This window comes from Triturus cristatus, chromosome 7 (genome assembly GCF_964204655.1).
Source record: "Triturus cristatus chromosome 7, aTriCri1.1, whole genome shotgun sequence".
NCBI lineage: Eukaryota > Metazoa > Chordata > Amphibia > Caudata > Salamandridae > Triturus > Triturus cristatus.
Genome location: NC_140590.1, coordinates 1,766,002,613 through 1,766,029,046, shown reverse-complemented (window position 1 = coordinate 1,766,029,046; position 26,434 = coordinate 1,766,002,613). Strand labels below are relative to the sequence as shown.

The 26,434-nt window shown below is 43.1% G+C and overlaps 1 protein-coding gene across 4 annotated transcripts in view; it reads right to left on the bottom strand.

Annotated features, from left to right (window-relative positions):
- The window catches only part of LOC146813023 (killer cell lectin-like receptor subfamily B member 1B allele A), a 339,767-nt gene that overhangs the window by 159,942 nt on the left and 153,391 nt on the right, over positions 1 to 26,434 (bottom strand). For 2 of the 4 annotated variants that reach the window (XM_085620052.1, XM_085620051.1), the window contains exon 4: positions 22,427 to 22,587. In XM_085620052.1, the coding sequence (XP_085476178.1) occupies positions 22,427 to 22,587 (161 nt within the window). Of the gene's footprint in view, positions 1 to 22,426; positions 22,591 to 26,434 lie in introns of all 4 variants that reach the window. The other 2 variants (XM_085620049.1, XM_085620053.1) reach the window with 1 other exon arrangement.

Sequence of the window (26,434 nt, the reverse complement as noted above, 5' to 3'; positions counted from 1 at the left end):
CCTCAAACCGCTACCGGACCCAACAGACCTCACCAAAAGCCTCCTGATATCATCCAATGCTAACCACATGGCCCATCATTACCCCAGAAGAAACTGCTAACACCATGAAGTCCATCCGCTCAGGGGCCCTATCAGACATCTCCACCCACCATGCCTTCTCCAAAGGACTGGATCCAATCAGTGCCATGCACACACCCATTCTGAATGTCTCTTCCACGACCTTCCCAGATGCTTGGGAACATGCAACTGTTCTACAATGGCTGAAGAAACCCTCCGCCGACTCTTTAACATTCACCAACTATGGACCAATCTCCTCTTGTACGGCTTATGCTATCCCAAGTAAAACTGTGCATTTGTTGGACAACATAAACGTCAGAACTGTGCAAGACTGATTCTGAGAACACCATCAGGATATGTTGGCCTAAGTCCTTTTATGTGCCTGGGTTAGGCCTACGTTACGCGGCTGCACATTTTCTTTCATTGTCCTAATTTTTCACAATAACATTTCTGCTGTGACTTTTTGCACTTATTTGTCTGCGCACCAATGTTGGATTAGTTTCTCTGAAACTACTTTCTTTACACATCTAGCTTTGCATAATATTATCATGATGCCTCGAACACCAGGTACAAGGCCTTTTTACGCTTTATGTACAAATGAAGATCTATCTTCATCCATGGGGCGGCAGGGCTATCCACATATCCATACATTTCTTTCTGGAAGCTGAGTCTGGTGGTGAGGGGTTCCTTGGTGAGGGAGAGGGTGAGCTGGGTGTCGTCATTGTAGGATATTATGCTGAGTCCATGCTGTCTGACGATGGTGGTGAGGAGGTCCATGTAGCTGTTGAAGAGTGTGGGGCTGAGCGATGATCCTTGGGTTACTCCAGAGCTGATCACTGTGGGTTCAGAGAGAAAGGGAGGAAGTCTGATTCTTTGGGTTCTGCCGGCGAGGAAGGAGCGGAGCCAGTTGAGGGCCGTCCCCTGTATGCCAGCTTCGTGGAGTCTGGCAGTGAGAGTGCGGTGGGAGATGGTGTTGAAGGCTGCAGAGAGGTCGACCAGGATCAGGGCCGCGGTGTGTCCTTGGTCGAGGAGCATGCAGATGTCGTCTGTGGCGGTGAGTAGGGCAGTCTCGGTGCTGTGGTTGCTGCAGAATCTGGATTGGGAGAGGTCGAGGATGGAGTTCTCTTCTGTGACCATCTGTACTCCTAACCTGACAAGGTAATAGATGGATTGCCAAATTAAACTAAACATACAAAGCATGGGTGAGAAGAAACCAAGGAAAGGGACAATTAAGGAGTTAGCCGACTAAATTCCTGAGGCCAAATCTGTAAACAAGAAAGCTGCAAAGGACGTTTGAGAGTAAACTTGCATAGGCGCGCAATACCCTGAGTAATGAATCTGTACTTCTGAATGTTTCAGATGCGCCTGAGGATTTGAAGGCTGCATCTGGGCATGGTTTAACATTGCAGATTGTCTCTTGGCATTTATGGCTGTTCTTGGGCACTTGATAGCAGTGTCTACTGCGAAAAGGGTGTAACAACTAGGTCCTGAGTTTACCCAAGGCAGATCATGGCAGAAGACTAATTAACATACCAATGACAACTAAAGTTAGCATTATTATCTGCCTTAGTATTTTGTATTAGTATTATTATTATTATTGTAGTTAGTTTCATTTCATTGATGCCCCTTCTTGTGTGTCAAGAGAAAAAAGCAACACAATGTCACTTGCTATGATTTCATCAAGGTCAAAGGTCATGCACTAGCAGTTACCATAATAACAGTGAGTTGTCAAAGGCCATGCGATTCTACTACCGCTGTTCCCGACATTTCGGTAAATTGGCATCCTTGCCCTAAAATCTCAGAACCGTTTTAGTCTATATTTAAATCTGGATATGATATTCATTAAAATATCACTTTAACAGAATAAAACCCGGTTTAAGTATCAATTTTCCATCTTTGCATATCCTTTACCACAAATGCCCTGTGCAGCGTTACCTTTCCCAATAAGAAATTGAGTCGCATCTGTCCATGTTTCAGTATTGCTTTGTTAGCTCTACCTGCACCTCTGTCACTAAAGCCTTGCTCGCTCCGCCGGGTTCTATGTCACTGACACCTTATGAGCCTTGCCAAGTCCTCTATCACTAACGCCTTGCCAGCTCTACTTGCTCCTGTATCTCTATCATCTTACAAGCTCTGGCTTTTTCTTTCATGTCTACTTGGCCCTTTGAACATCCTTGGTGCAATATCCATGTCACATCCTCTGCCTCAAGTTTTATTCAGACTGGTCATGTATGTTTTCCAGTGCAGGAGACTCGCGTATACATCTCCTAACACATGCTCCACTTGTTTTTGGATGTTATTCATCACGGGATGCTAGACTCTGTTGGGCAGTAAGAGTACACCCAATGCGGAACTCTTTCATCATGGATGGCATCCACCCGCACGAGCAGATCACGACACACCAGTTGGTGGTATCCAGGATGCAACCATTTTACCTGCACCCCTGTGGGGAGACTGCCTTCCAGCTCTATTTTTGCCCACAAATGTGGTTTCTTATGTCATGATTGAGCTCTTGAATCCCCTAATTGTATGGAGGCTGAATAGGAGTGCTTGGAAATATATAACGGTACTCAAGTTGGGCATCTCCAGATTGATTCTATCTCCACTTCTCGCTGCTGCTACATCAATGCTGACCACAGGTTTCCCACTCACTTCTGACTATGTAAATCAAAGTGGTATCTAGCTGTGAATTGACATCATTTGAATGGAGCAGGGCAGTAGGCTTTAGGTTTACTATTCTTGGGCCAACTGAGTTCTAGAAGATCAGCTGGCGACTTGACATCATCTGCAACTTATGTCCTCTTCTGATGATAAAGCTAAAGCCCAGCACCAGTACCTGATTGACTTCTACAGGTGGCCTGGAAGTCAATACTCACCTCAAAATGACAGTTCCTCTGAAGATGGTTGCCATGGAACTGTGGCACACATAAGAGTAAAATGTACTTTGACACAAAGGACTTTGCTGAATGTTTAGAGCGACACTGCTGGCTCTAAGTGCACCTTCATTCAGATTGTGCTGAGCTGCTTCCTTAAGTGAGGATAGAGGATTGAATGATCCCGTCTCTCCCCCAATGATCCCTGCCCACAGAAGTAAAAACCTTTACCAGCGCTATTGGTTCACGTGGTATCTTTACTGATGGCAAGTTATCAAGTCAAAAATACCCACGAACCTTGTCACCACACACAAATAGGAGCCATGCAGCGGAAACAACGATGCTGCATGATGTGTCATGTCATAGGTTAGCCAAAAAATAATATTAAAAAAAGTGAAAGCAAAGAATGTTACATTATATGGGTACAAAAAAAGGCTTTCTAAGATAGCGTTAAGAAAACATTTGTGATGACATGTATATCCTGTGTTGATCCTATTTTAGATAGGTAAGGAAACAAACATCTCTATTCAACTTGTCATATGTAATGTATTGTACTTATGTAATTTAATATCTGTAATTAATCTTCCAATGACCATTGAGACAACAAGCACAGAAGTAAAAGATTGAACTAAACTTGTAATTATTCATTAGGACAGAAAATGCTGTTTTGATGCACAACTCCACTTTTAAGGAGTGTCACGTGTTGCTACAAGTTACCAAATAACTACGCGAACATACATTTCCTCTTATTCATTCCAATCCTTTAAAACTGAGGTACTCCACCTGGTGAATAGAATATTAATATTTTTTCCACAAACCAACCAACTATGTCCCTCCCTGCAGAGGGGGTGTGGGGTAAATACCACCACTCCACCAAATAATCAGTATGCGAATACACTAGCATGTCATGGTGCATGAAAGAGTAGTACAACTTGATATGTTGGGTAGGAGCAACTTCTTTCCTGGAGTGGTGTACTCAGATCAACAGTTCCCGGCATTTAAAATCTAAAACATCTCAAACCTTCATTAGATACTCAGGTCTCTATACACTTTGTCCACAATATTCTGGATCTGAAGGTAGAATAGGAAATAAGCCCATTGGATTATTTTGAGTAATGTTGCACTTTCCCCAAATATTTTAGGACTATAAATAAAATAGTAAATTTGCTTTTCTACCACATCAACACCTCTGTTACCATGGATCCCCAGCACAAAAGAAGGCATGGTTAGGCTTTTGTTTCATGTGACTTCAATAAGGCTCGTTTGCTTACTCTGCTGAAGGGGTTTTCTTGGGGTTAAGAACTCATTTTCATTCCTATACAGCCTGCATGAAGTCTAGGTCCTGTGCGGGGTGGCTGACTATAACAGTCGAATGCAATCGGTCCATGCTTATTATTCTAGCAGTTTCCCCTTCCATAGAATAACAAGCACAGGAGAAAGCTTTGCCCTAAATAAGGTACTCTTCTCTCACGTTTCTTCTCATAATCATCTTCTGTAGCGTTCTGTTCCACAGCAGTTTTGGACCAGAGTTCTAGCTCAAGCAGTGACTGTTTCCAGATTTAGAGTTAGGGGATTGATAGATATCAGGCAATATCAATAGCAGAGGATAGCAACCTTGAGGTCACATAATCTTCTTGTTGCTACATCTGACATGAGCAATGGAGTAGAACTTGGTGCGTATAGTGAAAACATCACTCTCTAATATTGTTCCCTTTTTGATGCAATCACGGCCCTTCATACATACAAAAATTGAAAAATTGCTCCCAATTAGAAGTTCTGAATGAGCCTGCCTAGTACCTAAAGATGCTGGCCAATGCTTAATTTGTGAAAAGGTAAGTGCTGGGGCCCTTGGCAGGAGGCCACTGCAGCTTGCACCACACATTGCTCCTGCCAAAGCTATAAGAATGGCTTGGGAAACAGGTGGTGGTAATTTTGGAAGTATATTGAAGTAACAAACAAGTTTACTTGTGCTCATCTCTAAATTTGACAAACACCACCATGTGGAAGACTATCATAAGTGCCTGTGTGGACAATTAAGTGCTGGTACCGAGCACCGGTAAAAACGGGCTCAAATTAATCACTGGTGCTCATGCCCCATGATAAAGAGTGGCACCTCGTTTGAGCGAGGTTTTGCATTCTTGTATAAAAATACTTCCTAGAGACCGACACTTCTAATATAAAACCCTGTAAAAGGAACATAAAGAGCTATCAAATAAAGAATGCAATTTTCTTTACTAAAGCCTGTCAGCCTACTTTGGTTACATAACTTGCACACTAGCCCAGAACCCCCTGCTGCAGTGGCCATTGCAACTAATCTCTCTCTAAAGTCCTATTCTCAAATCCAGCCTTTGAAATCCCTGATAGGAAGACGGATCAATAAACCTTTTGATGCCCAGCCAGAGTGCCTTTCAAACCTGTGAACTTGGGAGGTGGTGGCACCCAGATACTCCATCAAGTTATCAGATTTCTCCCAATCTTCAGGCATAATACAGACTCCACTTCCATGCAATCTGGAGCTATTATGGGCTCTGTTGAGGAGAGTCAGGGACATGATGGAGAAGTATACAGTCATTTAGATATCTGCTCAAAAACAGTATTTTTTCTTGCCTTTTTAGTGTTAGGGGATTATCATTCCATAATAGACCTGAAGAAGAGTATTAGTTTTGTCTGGGAACTGTTCTTCATTGGTGGATCAACTGACTCGCTGTCCTCCTCGACATTTCTCTTGTCTGTTGACTTGAAGGAATCCAACTTACTTTTCCCCATTAGGAAGAGACACCAGTAGTTTCTCTGGTTTGCGGTGGTGAGCCAGCATCTTAGTGCCAGGTCTTCTGTTAGGACTCCTATTAGCCACATTAGTTTTCACCAAGTCTTGTCCTTAAGTGAGAGGCTTCCTGCATATAAGAGACATCCAGGTGCATCTTTACATGAGTGACTGCTTTGTACATGTGCCATCTTACCAAGTGGCCATGAAACACAAGCCCAACATTTGTTCATTCTGTGATCATTTCAACAGAAGGCAACAGTCCCGGCTGTACCCAGGTGCTCCAATTCATAGCATTAATATTCAGAGCAGAGCATGGAATGAGTCTTTCTTCTCCCACAGGCAGCACTGCAGTCCCATGCACATCTGCACTCTTTAATCTGGCCCGTTTCATTTACACTGACACACGCAGGGCTTAAAAATAATAAGGGAGTGGCTCTCTGTTTGATAGGTAATATTGACCTCTAAGTACAGGGTCTTTTCCACAAATCCTACTTACTTTTTCTGTCAAAACAAAGGTTGAGGTCAAGTACAACAGACTGTTGAAGGTGAATGTTCAGATTTCATTACAAGAACGGAGGCTGACATTATGCATTATTCTTTTAATGCAGTCCAAGCAGCCACATACATCACCATATTAAAAGGTTCCAGAATAGAACATTAGCAACACATAAAAGGCATGAGCCATCAACAATCTGCCTCAATTTTTCTCATTACTACTAATCGCTTTTTATCTCTATTTTCAATTACCCCGTGTGAGGCTTAACCCCACCCCCCTTACCACTACCTACATACCGATCTCCAATTTACAGAGATCTCCTTTTCCCTTGTCCCATCCTTGCATGGGTGCTCTCACCCCCCCCCCCTCGCCTCCCTAGCGGTGTCCAGATTAATCAATTTGTGCTCGTTCAACACATTTAATATATACTTTACCTTTGAATATTTCCAGGAATTTCGCCCATTTTAAGCTTTTACAATGCTTGCTTACTAAGTTTAATTTCTCGCTTACTTGCTCTTTTATTTATGTTCGCCGTGTCCAGCCCTAACGCAGTATTTCCTTGCCTCTGAAGTCCCCGCTAACTCCTCTCTTCCCCGATGAAGGCTGCGAACTCTGCACTGCTCTGTATCGCTTCCAGGATTAGAGGAACGCTCCTTGGCAACGGGGACGCAAAGTCCACCCGTTGCCAGGAGCCTTTCTTCATAACGCTGCTTCCCGGCCACCAGCTGATCGCTTACGCGATCGCGGTCGAGGCTGGATTACACCGTGGAAACCTAGCAGCAGCAGATCGCGTGTAAGCGAGTTGTCAGTTGCTGGTCGTGATCGCGATCAGCTGCTGCTCCCAATTACCGCAAGTGCTCCTTGCCAATTCAAAAACAAAAAAAGTGAGGATTAAAAAAGGAAGAATAGCTCCTCTTCACTGTTTTTTGTTTTTTAACCTGATATACATAGCCTTTCAAATGGCATTTCCTTACCCTATTTAAAAGGAAATCTTCTTTACTCTGGCATTTCCTCACCCTCATATCGTTTAGTTTAATCCTCATATCGTTTAGTTTAATAACATTACTATTAATTTCAAGGGAAATCCTACCTTAACTTTATTAACCTTTGAGGGACGCTTTTACTGAAATTCAAAATAACCTTTTTATATGCTCCATGTCTGACTCCGACTCAGATGACGCTTCCGCCCCTACTCCTAACATGGATAATGAAGCCCTCAAAAAAATCCTTGATAAGGAAATGAGGTCCTGCATGATGGAAACCTTGAGCCAGGTCATGTCCTCAAAAAGGTCACTCCCTGAGGAGGACGTGATCACAGAAATTTTGAACCCCCACTGCTCTGATGATATCACCGAATTAAGGGGTAAAAGACTAAAGAAAACAACAAATATTGATAAGAAAAATATGGGAGGTCCTAGCACCTCATCAAATCAGGGACGTCTTAGCACCTCAACTACTGCTGGAGGTCCCCGCACCTCGATCCCCCTGGGTGTCCCTAGCGCCACGACTTATCCGGGTGTCCCTGGCGGCACAATACATCTGGGTGTCCATAGCGGCACAAAATATCATGGTGCTCTTTACAATATGGGAGATACCGAATTTAATGGTGTTGAATCCTCTGCCATACCTGATGAGTATGTCCTTGATCTTGATGAGGACGATCATGAATTTTACAGTCCGGAAGAGGAACTCCCATCATCCTCTAAGGACATTATCTTTGACCCCTTGGGAGAAGAAATGTTTTCACCTTTAAACCTCAAGCACCCAAGAAGTTCCGAGTGGTGCCCACAAGTCCACGTTGCAAAATTCATTAAAAAATGGGTGAGAAACCTCTTAGAGAGGAACACTTGTGACATCCTTAGAGCCGAATGCTCTAGACCCTCTTTTGAGGACAAGACCTTTTATACCCCTAACTTAGATCCCGAACTGATTAAATTCCGCTTCAAACTTGGACACGATCCAAGGGAAGGGATGGACAGATCCCTCAAAGGGTGCCAGGACCGTCTTCTCGATGTACTGGGTCCATTAGCCAGAATGTTAGATTCCACTGAAGATAGCCCCATCAATGGCACTCCTCTCAACACCAATCTGATCAGGGGCTGGAGCCAGAGGGCAGTAATACTACTGGGAAATGCCAACACTAGCATGAACGCAGAAAGTCGAAGAGTCTACTAAAATAAATCCAAACTAAGTGATATGGCGGATGGAGAACCCTCCCATAACCCAAAACGATTACTCTTTGTAGAAGATCTCATTAAATCCTTGGGGAAATACGTCTTCACTTTTACTGCCTTGGATAAGGCGCAACAAAATATACGCAGAGTGTTTAACCCTAACCTTTTTGGGAGGGCCGGAAGACGGGGCCTCACTTCTGGCCGCTTTAATCAAAGGCCCTATTCAAGATCCCTGGTTATGGAAGAAGGTACCAGCAATACAACGTACCTAAGAGAGGAAGAGGACAACGCAGCAGAGGATTTAGATCCAGCAGAAGTTCCAACTCCAACATCCCTACAAGTGAGTACTCTCCCCCCTCTTCCTTCCCCTTCTTTCCCCCCAAAAGTGGGTGGCAGACTCAAATTCTTCCTTCACAATTGGAGATTGATCACTCAAGATCCTTGGGTCTTAAACACCGTCAAGGGGTTTATGATAGACTTTACTCATATACCTTCTCAAACTTCTTTCCCGAGAGACAAGCCTCTCTCTCTATATCAAGAAAAAATAGCAGAGGAGGAGATCTCCTCTATGCCTTAGAAAGGAGCTGTAATAGAGGTCCCCTTAGAAGCATTAAGGTTCATAAGCACACTATTTCTTGTAAAAAAGAAGGACAAGGGTTAGGGACCTGTCATAAACTTAAGAGAACTAAACAAATGTTTGATCTACAGACACTTCAAGATGGAGGGCTTCCACCTCCTGAGGGACTTACTTTTAGAGGGAGACTGGCTAGTCAAACTGGACCTAAAGGATGCTTACTTCACAATTCCTATGGCCGAATCCCACCTACCCTTTCTTCAATTTCTCTGGAAAAATCATATATACCAATTCCAGGCTCTCCCTTTTAGACTATCTTCTGCCCCTTGGTGTTTCACCAGGGTCATGAGAGCAATCGCCTTGTCCCTAAGAGAAAGAGGTATTCGCATGATCATTTATCTAGACAACATTCTTATAATGTCGCAAAACCTTCACAATTAGTCCTAGATCTGAAGACTGTGATGGATCTCCTACAAAGCTTAGGTTTCATCATAAACAAAGAAAAATCAATACTCACTCCTTCCAGAACTCTAGAGTTCCTAGGTTTCACAGTAGATACATTGAGATGTCTCCTTTTACTCCCTTCCCAAAAAATTGCCAAAATCAGGAAGGAAATAAGACATGTCCGGAAACAACAGGATTTATCTCTGAGGTAGCTAGCCAGATTACTGGTTCTCCAAGCCATCTTTCCCGGTCCCCTAAACCATGGGTTCCCAAACTGTGCGCAGGGACTCCTTGGTGCGCTGTTAGGAGTTGCCAGGGGCACTGCGTACCACGTGGGAAAGAGCTTGTGCCGAGGAAGCTTGTAATCGTGTGGGAATGTAAGCAATTAAAAAATGATGCGTCTTTTGATGCACTACCCTACTGTCAGCCTGAAGGCAGCAAGCAGAGCTTATTTAAATTACACACGGGTGATACAAATGCCACCTGTATGATCATGAATTATGGTTTGACCCAAGAGCACATGGCCGCCATACGCACATCTACGTGCTTTCACGTAGCCTCTGCCTATATTCGCAGCAATGAATGTTGAGCGTGTTCTGTCGTGCCTCTGGGGACCCTCTTCTCAAGAGACAAGTAGGGTGGTTTCACACTAATACTCCCTGCTTTAAGTTACTTGTTACTTTCATGTAAAGAAGGGGAACATGTCAAACTCGTGACCCCAAAGCAGCCCGTGTATTTATATGCTGGCTGCGGTTCCTGCACTTTGTTTGTGTGAGGAAACACTGTGCCAGATTTTACAAGTCAGAAATTTCAGTGGGCAAACTTCCTGTGGAAATAGGCCTCATTGCAAACAGGATTAGTTTCCCGGCTCAAGTGTGACCCTCAGCAAGGCCCAGCAGGAAGCATGTAATAACCCGTCACTGTAATAACCTGTTTCTTTCTCAGCCTCCATGAAAGTTCCTCATTCTTCCCTCCGTATGTTTCTCAATGTTAGTGACAAGAAGAGTAAGCCCTCTCAAATTAAAGGAGTAAGTATTATAAAACCATTAATAAGGTCTCTGGAATTGTATTGTAATTGCATCGATAAAGCGCTTACTACCTCGGATGAAACATCGCAGCTCAGACTGCAGCAACCTGGGCATCGGACAGGCTGTTAAATCACCCCAGACGTGTGTTTTATTTCTGGGATGAGAGAAATACAGGAAACTAAAAGTGACACCAAGACTTTCAGTCTGAGAAAGTAAGGGCAACCAGCAGGTGGAAGAAGGAATACACGGGGGTAGAACAAAGTGTGAAAGAATCAAAGGGGGAGAGAAGGAAAGCAGGACATAAAAGCAGAAAAAGGGGAGAAAAAGAATGTCTGAAGAGGAAAGGCAGCAAAAAGAGGTTGAGAAAAAAAAAGATGAGGGAATAGAAGACGCTTTCGCTTTTTCATAATTGAAAATTTCTCAAAACGTCATTAACTGACCATAAACAAATACAGCAGGGGTTGCAACAATGCAGGCTTCCTTTAATGCACAGAACAGACACGCCTACGGCTGCTCTTTGGCTCTTTTTAGCGTTTAAGACAGTGCATTCTGGGCCTTGTAGTTTGTCTTTTTTACATTATGATGAATATTATCTCACAACTCATAGTAAGCGAGAGCATTGTATCATTTCTCACTTAACCAATTATAGTTTTATTAAACGACTGTTATATTTTAATTTTGTTACAAATATGATTATAATACCTTCATCGGCTTCATCCCAATTCATTTCAGGGAGAAAACTGGAAGTACTCCCAAGGTAGGCCTTACATCCCCCCACAGGAAAAAAAAGTGACATGATGGGGAGCCCTGGCCATCTGCCAATTAGGTCAAGGGAGCCACAGGTCCTAAAAGTTTGGGAACCACTGCCCTAAACTATCGAGCCCTCCAAAGGGTAAAAGCGAGAGCCCTAAGATCTGGCCACTGGTACGGAGATCGGATCTGTCTGGATCAAGAAGCCCAATCGGAACTATCTTGGTGGCTCGAGAACCTAGAAAAGCAATCTTTGGGTCAAAACCAGAGTTTGTTTTAGAATCAGATGCGAGCCTTCATGGCTGGGGAGCTTGCCTTCTCAATCAGAACACTGGTGGTATCTGGTCGCAAGAGGAATCCTCTCACCACATAAAGTATTTGGAACTAACAGCTGGCCTTTTCGCCTTGATGAGCTTCAAACACTCTCTCCAGGGCAGGTCAGTCATTCTAAAGGTGAACAACATTTCCACGGTAGCCCATATAAATTGTCTGCGAGGCACCAAATCTGCAGACCTCTTGAATCTAGCAAAGAAACTATGGATGTTCTGTCTGGAACACAAGATCGCTCTCAAAGCGGAATACCTCCCAGGGAAATCGAACATTTCTGCAGACTGAAACTCAAGATTCCTGTTAGATCACAGTGATTAGAAACTCAATATTTCCGTATTCAGTACCCTGAACAAGATCTGGGGTCCCCTAGAGATAGACTGATTCGCTAGCAGACTAACATTTCAACTGGAGAACTACTTCAGCTGGATTCCTGACCCGGGTGCTCTGGCAGTAAACGCCTTCCTACAATCTTGGAAAGTGAGACAGGATCAGTGCTTCCTCGTCCTAATAACTCCCTTTTGGCCATCTCAGGCATGGTTCCCCACCACTCTAGAACTAGCTGGCAACCCCCCTTTTTAATTCCTACCCTAGAGAATCTTCTTGCAGACATAAACGGAGGAGGTCACCCCTTAATTCAGAGCAGGCGTTTATCCCTTCTTGCCTGGAGAGTCTCAGGAGATCCAATGAAATCTCAGGACTTTCGGCAACAGCTGCAACTCTCCTCGGAGAGTCGTCGGCCCCAGGCACTCACTACAGATATAACAACATATAGAGAATCTGGGTACCTTGGTGCCTGGAAAGGAACCTGGATTCCTTGGAGGCACCTATTGTTGACATAGTTAACTTCCTTGTAGAACAATTTCAAAGAGGTCTCAGCTATAGGACGACTATCAATTGCTATAGATCTGCTGTTTATGCTGGTCATGTCCTTGTCAACTGTAAAACGGTAGGTAAAAATGTCATTGTTTGCAGAATAATTTAAAAGCATTTGTTTAAGAAGGCCTCCTAAACCTAAATATGAAAGTCTCTGGGATGTCAAGCTAATCCTTGATCTTTTCAATAACTGGCCTATTAATACTCTCCTAAATGGATAAAACCTTTCCACTAAGCTGGCTACTTTTCTTTGCCTAATTTCATGCAGAAGGGTCTCCGATGTCAAAGCCCTGGAGATTACAAATTGATCTTATAACATGTTTGGTGTCAAATTTGAGATTTATAGAAGAACAAAGACTATGTCTGATTCAATCTTTTATCCACGTTTTGATTTATGCCCAAAACTTTGCGTAGTGGACTGCATGAGAGAGTATGATCGCAGAATGTTTCCTATTTGCCCCCAGGATGCGAACCAACTACTTATATAGCCTTATAACACGCCGTAGCGGGCTATACCGGCTGTTAAAGGCCCGCTGCAGCGTTAAAGGCCCGAGCCGAAGGCGAGGGACTTTAACAACAGCAGCGGGACTTTAAAAGCCGGTATAGCCCTGCTACGAAGGGCTATAAGGCTATTAGAACATTCTGCCACTAGAGGGCAGAATGTTCTAACAAAGCGAAGCCTTCAGGGAGCGCGAGGGGATTCAAATCCCCTCCGGCTCCCTGAAGTCTTTGTTCACAGCCAGAGCTGTGAACAAAGACACATTGGAATGTTGGCGCTCCGGGCTTATACCAGCCATTATAAGCCCGGAGCACTCCATTGTTTTCAATGAAGCTCCCAACATTCCAATGTTCTAATATCCTTTGTTAGACCGCACAAAGGTATATCCTCGATATCTATTGTTAGATGGGTTAAGACTGTTATGAGTAAATTTCAAGCTCACTCCCTTAGAGGTGCTATGGGCAGTAAATCTCGCTGGTCTGGAGGTAAGTTGGATGACATTCTCAAAGCGGCTGACTGGTCAAATTTTAGCACCTTTGCACGTCACTACTGCAATCCTATTGAACATATGTCTGACGTAGTTTTACAAAGCTACCAACATGCATAATGTAGCCTCTGTTCTTGTAATGAAATTGCGATTCTCCTATTATCATGACTAGAGAATCTGGATTTCATTAAAGACACGGAGGCTGACATTATCCCTCCCACCCAACACCTCAGTGGTCTTACTATGAATTCATGTTCTTTTTATTACAGTGAATTATTGTACTTTTTAGTAAGAATGAATGTTCTTTTTATTACAGTGAATTAATGTACTTTTATTAACAGTACCTGTATCATCCCTTCCTTCTTGCTTTAGCTTGTTAAGTTTTACACTTTTTGTTATGTCCAGGAGGTATTTACTTCTTTCTCTTTTCAGGTAACCCTTCTTAACTGCGAGTTGTGTGGCATTTGGATTTACCTTCCTTCTCACTCCTCCTTCCTCTTGTTCATCAGTAGATCGTTTTGAAGTTTAGAAGTTTTAAGTTTCATGAACGTATTTTCCTCCACATTTAAGAGAGGCACATTGTTGATGTGTTGCTAATGCTCTATTCTGGAACCTTTTAATATTGTGAGGTGTGCGGCTGCTTGGACTGCATTAGAAGAATAATGCATAATGTCAGCCTCCGTGTCTTTAATGAAATCCAAATTATCTAGTCATGGTAATAGGAGAATCGCAATTTCTTTGTATTATAAGAAAACATGTTAACTGAAACAAGTGTGTTACTCGGCGGGCATTGGAGAGGAGATCATAATTATACCTGATGGGAATGTGATACTCTGGTACTCGCATCTTATGATGCAAACTAGGAAACTCTGTATTTGGACAGCCAATGTATGCAGGTTAAATGACAGCACTGATAGGGGGAATGTCGCAGAGGTGTTCAGAACTATGGGGGTTGACATTATTTGCGAACAAGAGACACATATAGCATGGTAAAAGAGAGATCAATAATATATCGGAATGGGTTGAGAACACATTTGGAGTGGGGCACCGGCTAAGCCAGGAAGAAAGATGTGGCGTTATATCTAGCCACTAATGTGTTAGCACATTATGATAGTAGCTCAATGGATAATCCAACTAAATGGCTTGTGTCAGGATGAATTGAACAAGTAATTAGAATCTGGGACAGATATATCGATGAACTGTATTAGAGGCTAGTAAAGAATACTAAGATTAAATGTATTTTTACATTGGGCATACACTAAGGGGCCGGTTACAATACTGTCTTCAGGGCCGCATTGTAATATGCCGGTCGGATTCCTTTCCGACTGCCTCATTTTGATGAAGGCGGTCGGAAAGAAATCCGACTGTCCACCAGTTGGAATGCGGCCTGTAATCTCAAGGGTGGCTCTTTCCGCCCTTGAGATTACAATACTTGGTTTCCAACATGGATTCTATGCCAGTCTGTCCGACATTGAAACCATGTCGGAAAGCGTGTTAGGGGGACCCCAGCAGGATCCTTTTTGGTGCCCGGCCTCTGGTTGGAGGCCGAGGGGGCACCTAGGGTGCCACCCTGTTGTTCCTTGCACCTTGATGTGCCTGCCAGGGTTACAGGGATGAACTGCACCTCACATTTCAATATAGAAGCATGCATTACGGCCAGTTTATGGGCGTAATGCATGCTCCTATAGTGAAACATAGGAATGCGACCAACCTAATTGGCCGGTCTCGACCGACGACTGGGTGTCGGTCCCACCACCGATGCAGTGTCATGCCAAAGTGATTCCTCACGACATCGTACTGAGCCCCTATATGTGTTGTAAGTATGGGTTGTGAATGTTTTTTACAGATAACCGTTGTTGGTAGCCATTTATATGTGGATGAATTTATATGACTTCTTCACTCCATAATAAAAATATTTTTTTTTTTAAAAAGAGGTCAACGTTAAAAAGAGGAAATGTTCTTTCACACAGTTCAAGTCGTATACTAATTTCTTTATTCAGTTGTGACTTCTGTTTAGTTGAATCAGGGCAAAATGGGGTGATTGAAACAAACTGTTTACCTATCTCAAACCAGCAGAGTTTCAGAAATGATAGTCTATTTTCCTGGTCACAATTTTGTGTGCGGTTGGGGAATGATAACTCTGCACCCCAGGGAGTTTTGATGACTGGCGCACAAGCATACACTCCAGTCAACTAAATACCATATCGCCCTTATGAAGCAACTTTAAAATTATACATGTGATGACGATTTTGTCTTATGTATGAGATTCTGCACCTGTTCCTCAACAAAGCAGCAGTCACAAATTAAATAAATGAGTTATTGTGTATCTTTAACTGCGAGAAAGAACATGTATAGTTATATATGATCACGACCAAGATAGCTGTGACTACCAAAATGCGTTGATGAGACCACTTCAGCCACTAATAAATTGGTGAATCAAATAGCACCCTGAGTGCCGTGCTCCTTCGTGATTGAGGTGGAGATTGATGGAATATATATATATATTATCTACTGGCGGTCGCCAGTGGATAGTTATAGTTAGGACCGTGTTTCCATAGGAAATCCGCAACATTCTATTTGGAATAACTTTGGCGCCGGTCGACGAATCCTCGCGAAATTTTCAAAACTAATGGGGCGCTACGCTCCGCTGCTACCCTGAAAGTCTCGGGGGGATTCGTCAAGCAGGAGCTGAGAAAAAAGGGGGGTCCCAAAACGCGTTTTCCCCATGCATTTTCCCATAGGACCTTTAGTCCGAGCTACAGCCCGAACGGCTGAACAGAATTACTTGAAATTTGGCAGAGAGGTAGTCCTCAGGTCAAGGATGTGCCTTTTGTACGTCTGGTGTAAATCTGTTCAGTAGGTCCTGAGAAAATAGCATTTAAATCAATATATATATCTGTAAGCGCGCACCGTGCGCGCAGGGTGTGCGCATAGTGAGAAACCAGAAAAAAAAAAAATAAATAAATACATAACTTAGCATTTAAAAAACCGTACAAATTCACTGAAAAAACCATAGGTTTCACACACGTTATAGTTAGGAATTATCATTTACAAAACCTTGCAAATTCACTTAAAAAACCATAGGTTTCACACATGTTATAGTTAGCTGTACATTTCACTCGTAAAAAACCAATGAAATTCCACGTTATAGTTAGATCAGGTAACTATAACTTGCGCGACCGCAATCCACAATGTGTAATTTCAGATGTCAACATTGATGTCATGAGTGATGTCACTGACCATGTCATGAGTGATGTAATATGTGACGTCATCAGCAGTTTATTGTGGGCGCGCAAGTTATAGTTACCTGATCTAACTATAACGTGAAATTTCATTGGTTTTTTACGAGTGAAATGTACAGCTAACTATAACATGTGTGAAACCTATGGTTTTTTAAGTGAATATATATATATATATATATATATATAGAGATAGATAGATAGATAGATAGATAGATAGACAGACAGATAGATAGATAGATAGATAGATAGATAGATAGATAGATAGATAGATAGATAGATAGATAGATAGATAGATAGATAGATAGATAGATAGATAGATAGATAGATAGATAGATAGATAGATAGATAGATAGATAGATAGATAGATAGATAGATAGATAGATAGATAGATAGATAGATAGATCTCTGTAGTCACAGCAACCTTGGTCGCAATCATACTATAACTATAAATTTTCTTTCCCTCAGTTAAGGATACACACTAACTCATTTATTTAGTTTATGTATATCTATCTCTCTCTATCTCTCTCTCTATATATATATATATATATATTACCTACTGGCGGTCGCCAGTAGGTAGTTATAGTTAGGACCACGTTTCCATAGGAAATCCTCAACGTTCTATTTTGAATAACTTTGGTGCCGGTCGACGAATCCTCGCGAATTTTTCAAAATAGGTGGGGCGCTACGCTCCGCTCCTACCCTGAAAGTCTCGGGGGGATTCGTCAAGCGGGGGCTGAGATAAAAGGGGGGTCCCAAAACGCGTTTTTCCCATGCATTTTTCCATAGGACCTTTAGACAGGGCTACAGCCCGAACGGCTGAACAGAATTACTAGAAATTTGGCAGAGAGGTAGTCCTCAGGTCAAGGAAGTGCCTTTTGTAGGTTTGGTGTAAATCTGTTCAGTAGATTCTGAGAAAATAGCCTTTAAATCAATATATATATCTGAGCCAGCTTACGGTGCGCTTACGGTACGCTTACCGTACGCGTACGGTGGCGTGCGCGAGCGCGATTCTGATTGGCTCTTAGATCTTAGTAAACATTCGAATCGGCCGAAACCAGGAAGCGGCGGCCGCCATTTTCTCTCTCGCACTGAGAGTTAGGTTGTAAAATAAAGCCAAAAAACATGTAAAGGGGCTGTTTAGACAGCTCCCACACAATTAGCCATGTTGAGGGAGTCCCCAAAGGCCCCCCCAGGCCAAAAATGCAATTTTTATTTTTTCGCTAATTTCGCCGATTACGCTTACCGTACGCGTACGGAAAAAAATTATAACAAAAAAAAACCTATCCACACTCTCCCCACCCTGTGTGCAATTGGTGGCCGCAGACCACCAATTGTGCATGGCGTATAAGAGGTGAGATAAACTAGAATATTTTAAACAAAAATAATAAAAGAAAAAATTATCCACACTCTCTCCACCCCGTGTGCAAATGGTGCCCGAAGTGCACCATTTGTGCATGGCTTATAAAAATTACGAAAAATTAAAATATTACCTTTCAAAACGAAGTGCATCATATGTCCTCCATGTGCGCACAGTGCGCGAAGCGCATCGTGCGTACATGGCCCATCTAGCGTAACGTGGGCACGCGGTGCGCGTAGCGCACCGCGTGCCCACCGTGCGTGCACGGCACTAACTGCGTAAAGTGCTGCGTAAAGCTTACTGTGCGCGCACGGTGCGCGAAGCGCACCGTGCGCGCACGGAACGAACTGCGTTAAGTGGGCGCGCACGCCACGAATGGCGTAAAGTAACTTAGCATTTAAAAAACCGTACAAATTCACTGAAAAAACCATAGGTTTCACACACGTTATAGTTAGGAATTAGCATTTAAAAAACCTTGCAAATTCACTGAAAAAACCATAGGTTTCACACATGTTATAGTTAGCGGAAATTTTACTGATAAAAAACCAGTGAAATTCCCCCGTTATAGTTAGTGCAGGCAACTATAACTCACGCGACCGCAATCTTCTGCTGATGACATATGTGTCTTTATGAAAAAAAAATATTTGTAATATATGTATAGCTAAAAATGTATGGAAGAAGACATGGGCAAATAAGTGTCTAAATACAGTATTAGCATCAGCAGAGGATTGCGGTCGCGTGAGTTATAGTTGCCTGCACTAACTATAACGGGGGAATTTCACTGTTTTTTTATCAGTAAAATTTCCACTAACTATAACATGTGTGAAACCTATGGTTTTTTCAGTGAATTTTATATATATATATATATATATATATATATATATATATATATATATATATATATATATATATATATATATATATATATATATATATATATATATATATCACCACTAACTCTCCCTTTTAAAGATAGAAACGGCACTCTGAGATGGAGGAATATCACCACAGTTTTAATCCATTTAAAACACTCCGGACAGAACGCATTTTGGTTGTAAAACAACCGTTGTCACCTAAAGAGCGCCATTTTAAACACACTATATATACTTTTCTTTCTTAATAGACATAGACAAAATAATGTTTGTTTTACTGACTGCAACTCTGTCTAATCCACAACACTCAGAGCAAAAGCCAATTTTCATGTAAAGCTAGTGCAACCAAATACGGACATGCAAATACACTTCTGTAAGTGAACATTAATTGCAATAATTAAAGCATACTAATGCAAAAGAATAGCTTTCTTAAATGTTTCTAATTTTTCTTGCTTTGATGTTTAGAAATCGGGGCCTTGCCGTATATGCACAATACATTCAAATCCATTGTCATGGCTGGTTATGCCGATTATCTAATAACTCTTTACCAATAGTCCTTATCAGATCCACCTGGCACTCTATCAAAAATGCCTAACTAGCTCTGCCTTATTCTGTATCACAAATGCCTTACCAGGTTTCGCTTGTTCTTTATCACAAGTACCTTAACAGCACCGCCTTGCCCTCTGCCACCAACACCTTACCAGCTGTCAGCTCTAGCGTGTCTTGTATTAAGGTCTTATCAGTTCTTTGTGGCCCTTGTCTTGCATCAGCTATGTCATACTCGCCACTCCCTATCCTATATCACAAATGCATTTCCAGTTCTATGTGTTCCTGTGTAACTTCAACATTACCAACACTGTCTGTTCCTGATTCACTGATGCCTTACTAGAGCTGCCTGCTCTTGTAGAACTATTGCTTTACCAGCTCTGTCGGAGCATGTATCACTGACACCTTACCAGCTCTTCCTGGTCCTGCATCACTGATTCCTTACCAGTTCTGCCTGCTCCTGTATCACTGATGCCTTACCAGCTCTCCCTGCTCCTATGTCACTGATGCCTTGCCAACTCTGTCTGCTTCTGTATCACTGATGACTTACTAGCTCTGCGTGCTTCTGTAGAACTATTGCCTTACGAGCTCTATCTGCTCCTGTATCACTGATGCCTAGGCTTTCCTCTTTTCAGTTTCTATTTTTGGTAAATTCTGGTGGGGTTTTTTCAGTGTTTTCAAGTGATTTCAATACCTAAAAAAACAGTGGTTATCAGTGGTTACACATTTTCGCACCATTAAAAACTACAGAAACAGTGTTTTTCCGGTGTTTATGGAACGTTTTGCTTTAATTATTGCTTGCTTTCAGCACTGATAGCGCATGGTATATAGACAATATTAGAATAGTGTATATGAGGTCCAAATAGATTTTTGCAAATTAAACTTATTGTAGTACACTATACAATACTTCTTCAGTGAGTCTTTGGTCATGTACGTTCACTCTTTCCTTCCCATGTAAACTTCTGTGAAAAGGCCCTCTCAACATTGGCACTGGAGATGGGCAACACCATAACGGCCAGTGTTCAATTTGGTAACTCTGGATACTGACATAGCATTCCATGCCAATACTGGTTCACTTGAAGATTGCGATTCTCAGGGCAGGTTCAGCAACATTTACGCAAATCTGGGCGCTTATGCCCTCAGAGTTATTGAAGCGGTCAAAAATGAAGCAGCACTTTTGAAACTACGGAGGAAATTCCCCTTTACGGAAGGGATCTAGAACAGAGTACCACAGAGAGGTTTCATTGACTTCAAATGCCATTGGTGGTGAAGGGACATTTCTATACATCATTGCAAGCCATTTCTCATACATTGTAAAATAAAAGTTCCTGAATTGCTCTTCACCCTTGCTTTGCTTACCAAGCCGCAAGCACTCTAGCATGGAACATGTTGTAGTGCCAGTCACTAAAGGTGTCGCCCAGCCTACTCTCAAGGAGATGTTTCACATCTACACCAAATATGCTGAACACTTGTCAGCCAAGGGTGTTTTGAAACTCTTGTTTTTTTATTATGTCCACTTCAGCAGTTATGTTTTCCTGTAAAAATCTAAGAATGTAGTAGAGTGTACTTTTTTCAAATCACTATCAATATGTGACCAAAGATCCTCACATTTCGCGTCTTTGGCATCATCACTCAGCAAATATTCTGTAAATGGTTACCACATGGATAATATAGCATTCATAGCCCTTTGGACTGAGAACCATCAGCTAAGGGACACAGTTGAGATGACTCTTTCTTTGATGCCACACAAAGCACAAAATGATAAATATTTGTGTTTTAGTTCCTGTGCATGGGAAAACAAAATGGACTAAAAAGTCAATAGCATTCCTCATTAACTCCAAAGATTGTAAAGATGCTTTCAGCATACCATCTTACAAGTGGCAAGGATTTCTTACAGGGAAGCACTTCAGCTCAGGTATTAATTTTGTCAGGTCATCACACAACTTTTTCATATACGTAGATGAATCACTGCAAATACAAACAATATCACTCTAATCTTTGTTGAACTTGGAAAGAACCTTTTTTGCAGAACATTCCAAGTGACACTGCGTTCTATGATTTCCAAAAGTCTGGTGTCATGTTTTAACCTCTATCCCAGATGCTTGGTGATAGCACTCTTTTCACATATACTTGTCACTATACCTTGCATTAAATTTTTTAAAGCCTGAGGTGTTGGCAATTCGCCTACTATCAATACTGACGCACTAGAAACTGGGGGCTGATGTATTAAAGGTTTTTACCATTCTCTGTGGGCAAGTGTGATGACACATATTAGGAAAGATTTTTATGAAACCAGCCATTTTACCTATTAGTGAAAGAATCGAACGCAGCCAAAATATCAAATATGATTTTGATATTTCCTGATTCTATATAGTTTATAAAATAATTAAATACGACCTAAAACATGCATCTAAACCCTGCATCTTTAGACCAAAGACCACAAAACTGAAAAAACAAAAGGGAGAAGAAACAATATTATAGGGGCATCCCTAAACAACAAAACTCAAGCAGAATAATGTTAGCCCAGACTTTCTTACTGCTAGCATGTGCAACAAAGTTACATTGTATTGGCCCCTTTAGGAAGAAAAAAAGGACTATTTTACTCTCTTTTTCCTTTCTTTGAATGGAATTTAATTTGTGATTGTGCAGGTGTTTTTTCAGTGTTTATATGTTTTCACTGGTGAGGGCTATTTCTCTTTCAGTGGGGTTTTATCAGTTATTATAGGTTTAAACCTAAAACCGGACAGCCTACTGATGCCTTACCAGCTCTTCCTGGTCCAGCATCACTGCATCCTTACCAGCTATGCCTGCTCCTGTATCACTGGTGCCTTACCAGCTCTGCCTGCTCCGGTCACTGATGCCTTACCAGCTCTCCCTTCTCCTGTGTCATTGATGCTTTCACAGCTCTGTCTGCTCCTGTATCACTGATGCCTTACCAACTCTGCCAGCTCCTGTAGAATCACTCCTGTAGCATCACTGAATCCTTGTCAGCTCAGCCTACTCCTGTTTTACTAATGCCTCATAATTCTATCTTGTTCTGTATCACTGATGCCTTACCAGCTCAGCCTTGTCCTCTATCACTGCCAGGCGGGAGCCGCTGGAGGAGCAGTCTTCATGGGTCGCGCTCCAGTTCTTCTGATTTGTTTTATTTGGAAAGTAATAGCACTTCCGTCCATGCAGCTGCCAGTCCCGAGGACAAGATGGTGTATTATGGACTTCTTCTGGAAGAAGATTGGAATGACTTGTTAATAGGGTTATAAAATATTGAATTAAAAAGATAAGCAGAATGCCCCATCAGGTAGCTCTGCTGGTAAAATGGATTGGAAATGTAAGTGATTGATGCTGACATTTCTGTCCCAATTTCAGGTCACAGGTCTGACTAAGAGCAGGAAGAGTGTGCTATTAGATGGGGGAATATTAGTGGCATCCCCTAGTTACAGCATTGTGAAACATCAACATTACGGTAAGGTAATAGTGTCATATGAAAGAGAATTTATTTTTAACGCTTTGAGCCACTGCAGCAAAAGTAAAGAAGCAGAAATGTGCAACTCTTAGTATTTTCAGGTTCAACTTGCTGAGTAAATTTTATTTAGGGTTTCATGTATTTGAACTCTTAATATATTACTATGCCCTAAATAGTGTGAAATATGTAACCTGGCCCCATTCTCAGTTAGTCACGGTTATATAAAAGTTCATTTAAGAATCTCAGATATGTTCAAATAGAAAATAAAAGGAGGTGTGTATGGAACATGTCCATTATAATGGCACCAGATTACGGTCCGATTTAGAGTTTGGTGGACAGAGTAAAGATAGTTAAGGTGGTGGACTTTACGTCTACTACACTGCCTTTACTGTGCCCCCAAATGTATGGTGAACTTCACCGGTTTGTATGAATTGTCATTAAAGTGATTCATACAAAACTATCATTGGCGACGGATGCTTACACCAAACTTTTAAAAGTCTTTACTTTTTCAACACAAAGGGGTCTATTACGATGCGCCACCGTAATGGCAAAAGGGACTGCCCACCATATGTGAGGCGGTCCCGCAATGCAAATTAGGATGCGCCCACCACACTGGCAGGCGCGTCCCGCTTTTTTTATATTGAGGTGGGTGGTGCTGTCAGCAGCACCCACCCCACTGTAAAAAAGGCATGTTGTGCATTTGCATGCACAATGTGGTAGGCACGGCGCAGTGCCTGCCACCTTGTGCATGCAAATGCAGGGGGGTACCATAGGTACCGAGAGTCTGGTGGAGAGGGTACTCGATTGCTGTTGTCACAGAGTACACTGTCCACCAAACTCTAAATAGGGCCATTTCATACATTATCATCACACAGATAGATGGGCATTCTTGTGACACTGCTAAATCCTATCTCCCTTTTCTTTGTAAAAAATACCGCTAGCAGATGTGGGCAGGCATGTAGAATGCATTGCCAGAGCGGGAAGATGAGTGGCAAACTAAAGAAAATATCTTGGGTGCTATTGGTCCGAGTGCTTGACAGGGGTCTGTAGGAAGTTGATCAGATGTAATGACAAATAGCATATGAGTAAGCATTATGCATTAGTGGAGACATGGTAGTATTCAATGGCTAATTTATAGAACATTGTGAGACTTTAACCACATTACACCAATCAGATAACACTCAATATGAGAGCTAGCTTTCTCATGAAGCATTGTATAAGAAGGTACTACAATGGGAACACACTACAGAAAAACTGAGGGCCTTATTTATGGGGATTTGGCGTAGGGCAGGGCAGCAAGCCACCCTGCTGCGCAGCCCTATGTCAAAGTGAAAGGGCAGGAATGCACCATATTGATCCAATACCGAGCATTCCTGTACTTTCCCCCTGTGCCTGCGCTGGTGCAGTTTTGGCAGCCCAATGCAAATGCAGGCACCGTTGCACCATGGTGCAAGGGTGCCTGTGTTGTCGTCAGGATTGTTTTTGTGCAGGAAGGGACATCCTGTGAGAATTGCTGCCCTTTTTATGTGTGCTGCAGAATGCCACCCGCGGGGCTTTTTAAAACAAAAATACCTGTGTAAGCCCCCCACACGCCCCGGGGACCACCACCTCCCCGGGGCACTAATTATTCAAATTCGGGGGTCCGAGGCTGTGTAGATGTCGGGAGGGGGACCGCGCTGCCCCCCTCCTGGAGCCAATGATGGCCAAGCGAAATTCCAGGTATGAGCAGTAAGAAAACCAGTAAAAGTTCTATCTGGCCACAAACCAAACACGTTTCAAGTTTCCCTCTTTTTCAGTGGAGTGCAGCCAAAAGTGCTGAAGTGGCTCCACCTGCCAACTATATATGCACAATCGCTTGCCTCAATAGGTAACTCTAAATGAGGAGGCGTAGCATTATCGGAGGTGGAGTCCTTTATTCAAGCATGAATTGCAGCGCTCACAATAAATAGCAATAAAAGGCTCGATATGTGTCCCGGTTCATGCTTACTGTTCTTATCCTCCTTCGCTGCCCCATATTACAGCTTACACATCCACAGGCTGTATGGCCTCCTTTATAAGGGGTGGTGCGGTTCAGCGGCAGGACTGCCGCTAGAAACATCAAGCTCAGTAGGGAGTGTCCCTCAGGCGAACCGCACTCAAGCAGCAAAGCGCTTCCCCAGAGCGAAATTCCAGATATGAGCAGTAAGAAAACCAGCAAAAGTTCCATCCGGACACAAACCAAGCACGTTTCAAGTTTCCCTCTTTTTCAACGGAGTGCAGCCAAAAGCGCTGAAGTGGCTCCACCTGCCAACTATATATGCACAATCGCCTGCCTGAATAGGCAACTCTAAATTAGGAGGTGTAGCATTATGGGAGATGGAGTCCTTTATTCAAGCATGAATTGCAGCGCTCACAATAAATGGCAATAAAAGGCTCGATATGAGTCCCGGTTGATGCTTACTGTTCTTATCCTCCTTCATTGCCCCATATTACAGCTTAAACATCCACAGGCTGTATGGCCTCCTTTATAAGCAGTGGTGCGGTTCAGCAGCATGCTTGAATAAAGGACTCAATCTACCATAATGCTACGTCTCCTCATTTAGAGTTGCCTATTCAGGTAGGCGATTGTGCATATATAGTTGGCAGGTGGAGCCATTTCAGCGCTTTTGGCTGCACTTTTTTTTTTAATCGCGGATCTGGCTGAAATTTTTTTTAAAACCTGGCCCCTGGGTGGGCCAGGTCCCGGCAGCATGCAAAAAAATGTGTGGGGGCCCAATCCCCCCACACTGCCCCGGGGACTGCTACCCCCCGGGGCTTTGCATGAATATTTGCGGGGGGACACAAGCCCCCCAGCAGACCCAGGGACCGCCACCCACCGGGGCTTGTTAATATACCTGTGGGGATGCCTTGGAGGCCCCCTGCTGCCCCGGGGACCGCCACCCCTGGGGCTTTTTTTTTAAAAAAACCACCTGTGTGGGGGGGGCTCGCCCCCCCCACATGCCTGGGGATCACCACCTCCCCGGGGCACTAATTATTCAAATTCGGGGGTCCGTAACGGACCCCCGAGCACCGGGGACCTCCACCCCGGCACTGTGTAGATGTCGGGAGGGGGGCCGTGCGGCCCCCCCCCTGGAGCCAATGATGGCCCTGGGGACCGCCAGCCCCCAGGGCCGGCTCCAGCAGTGTCCCGGGGTGTGCACCTCAACTCACTTCTACATCACAAAGAAAACACCTCAAATGATCAAAGCCACTGGCCAAACATCACAATGGCAATAACCAAAACTCAATACATCACCTGGTGCAAAACACTGCATCTCAGACTGGGGAAGTAAACAGACATGGTTTGAGAGCCTCAGCAACCAGGGTCCACGCTCCGAGATAGACGTGTCCGTCCTCGCTCGGATTACAAACTCCTGGTTTCTAAGTCCACAACCCTCAGCTTTAAACACACTAGAAGGTTCGAAAAAGACCTCCCCCTGGGCCAGAGGAATCTTACCAGAACTGGCCAGGTTCCAAGCAAGCATTCCCACGGCAGGAAGGAGCTCTCACGTCCCCTTCTCTGAATCTCGCATGTTCCAGCCTCCATCTTGACGAAGCTCACAGTACATAAACAATCCCTCACA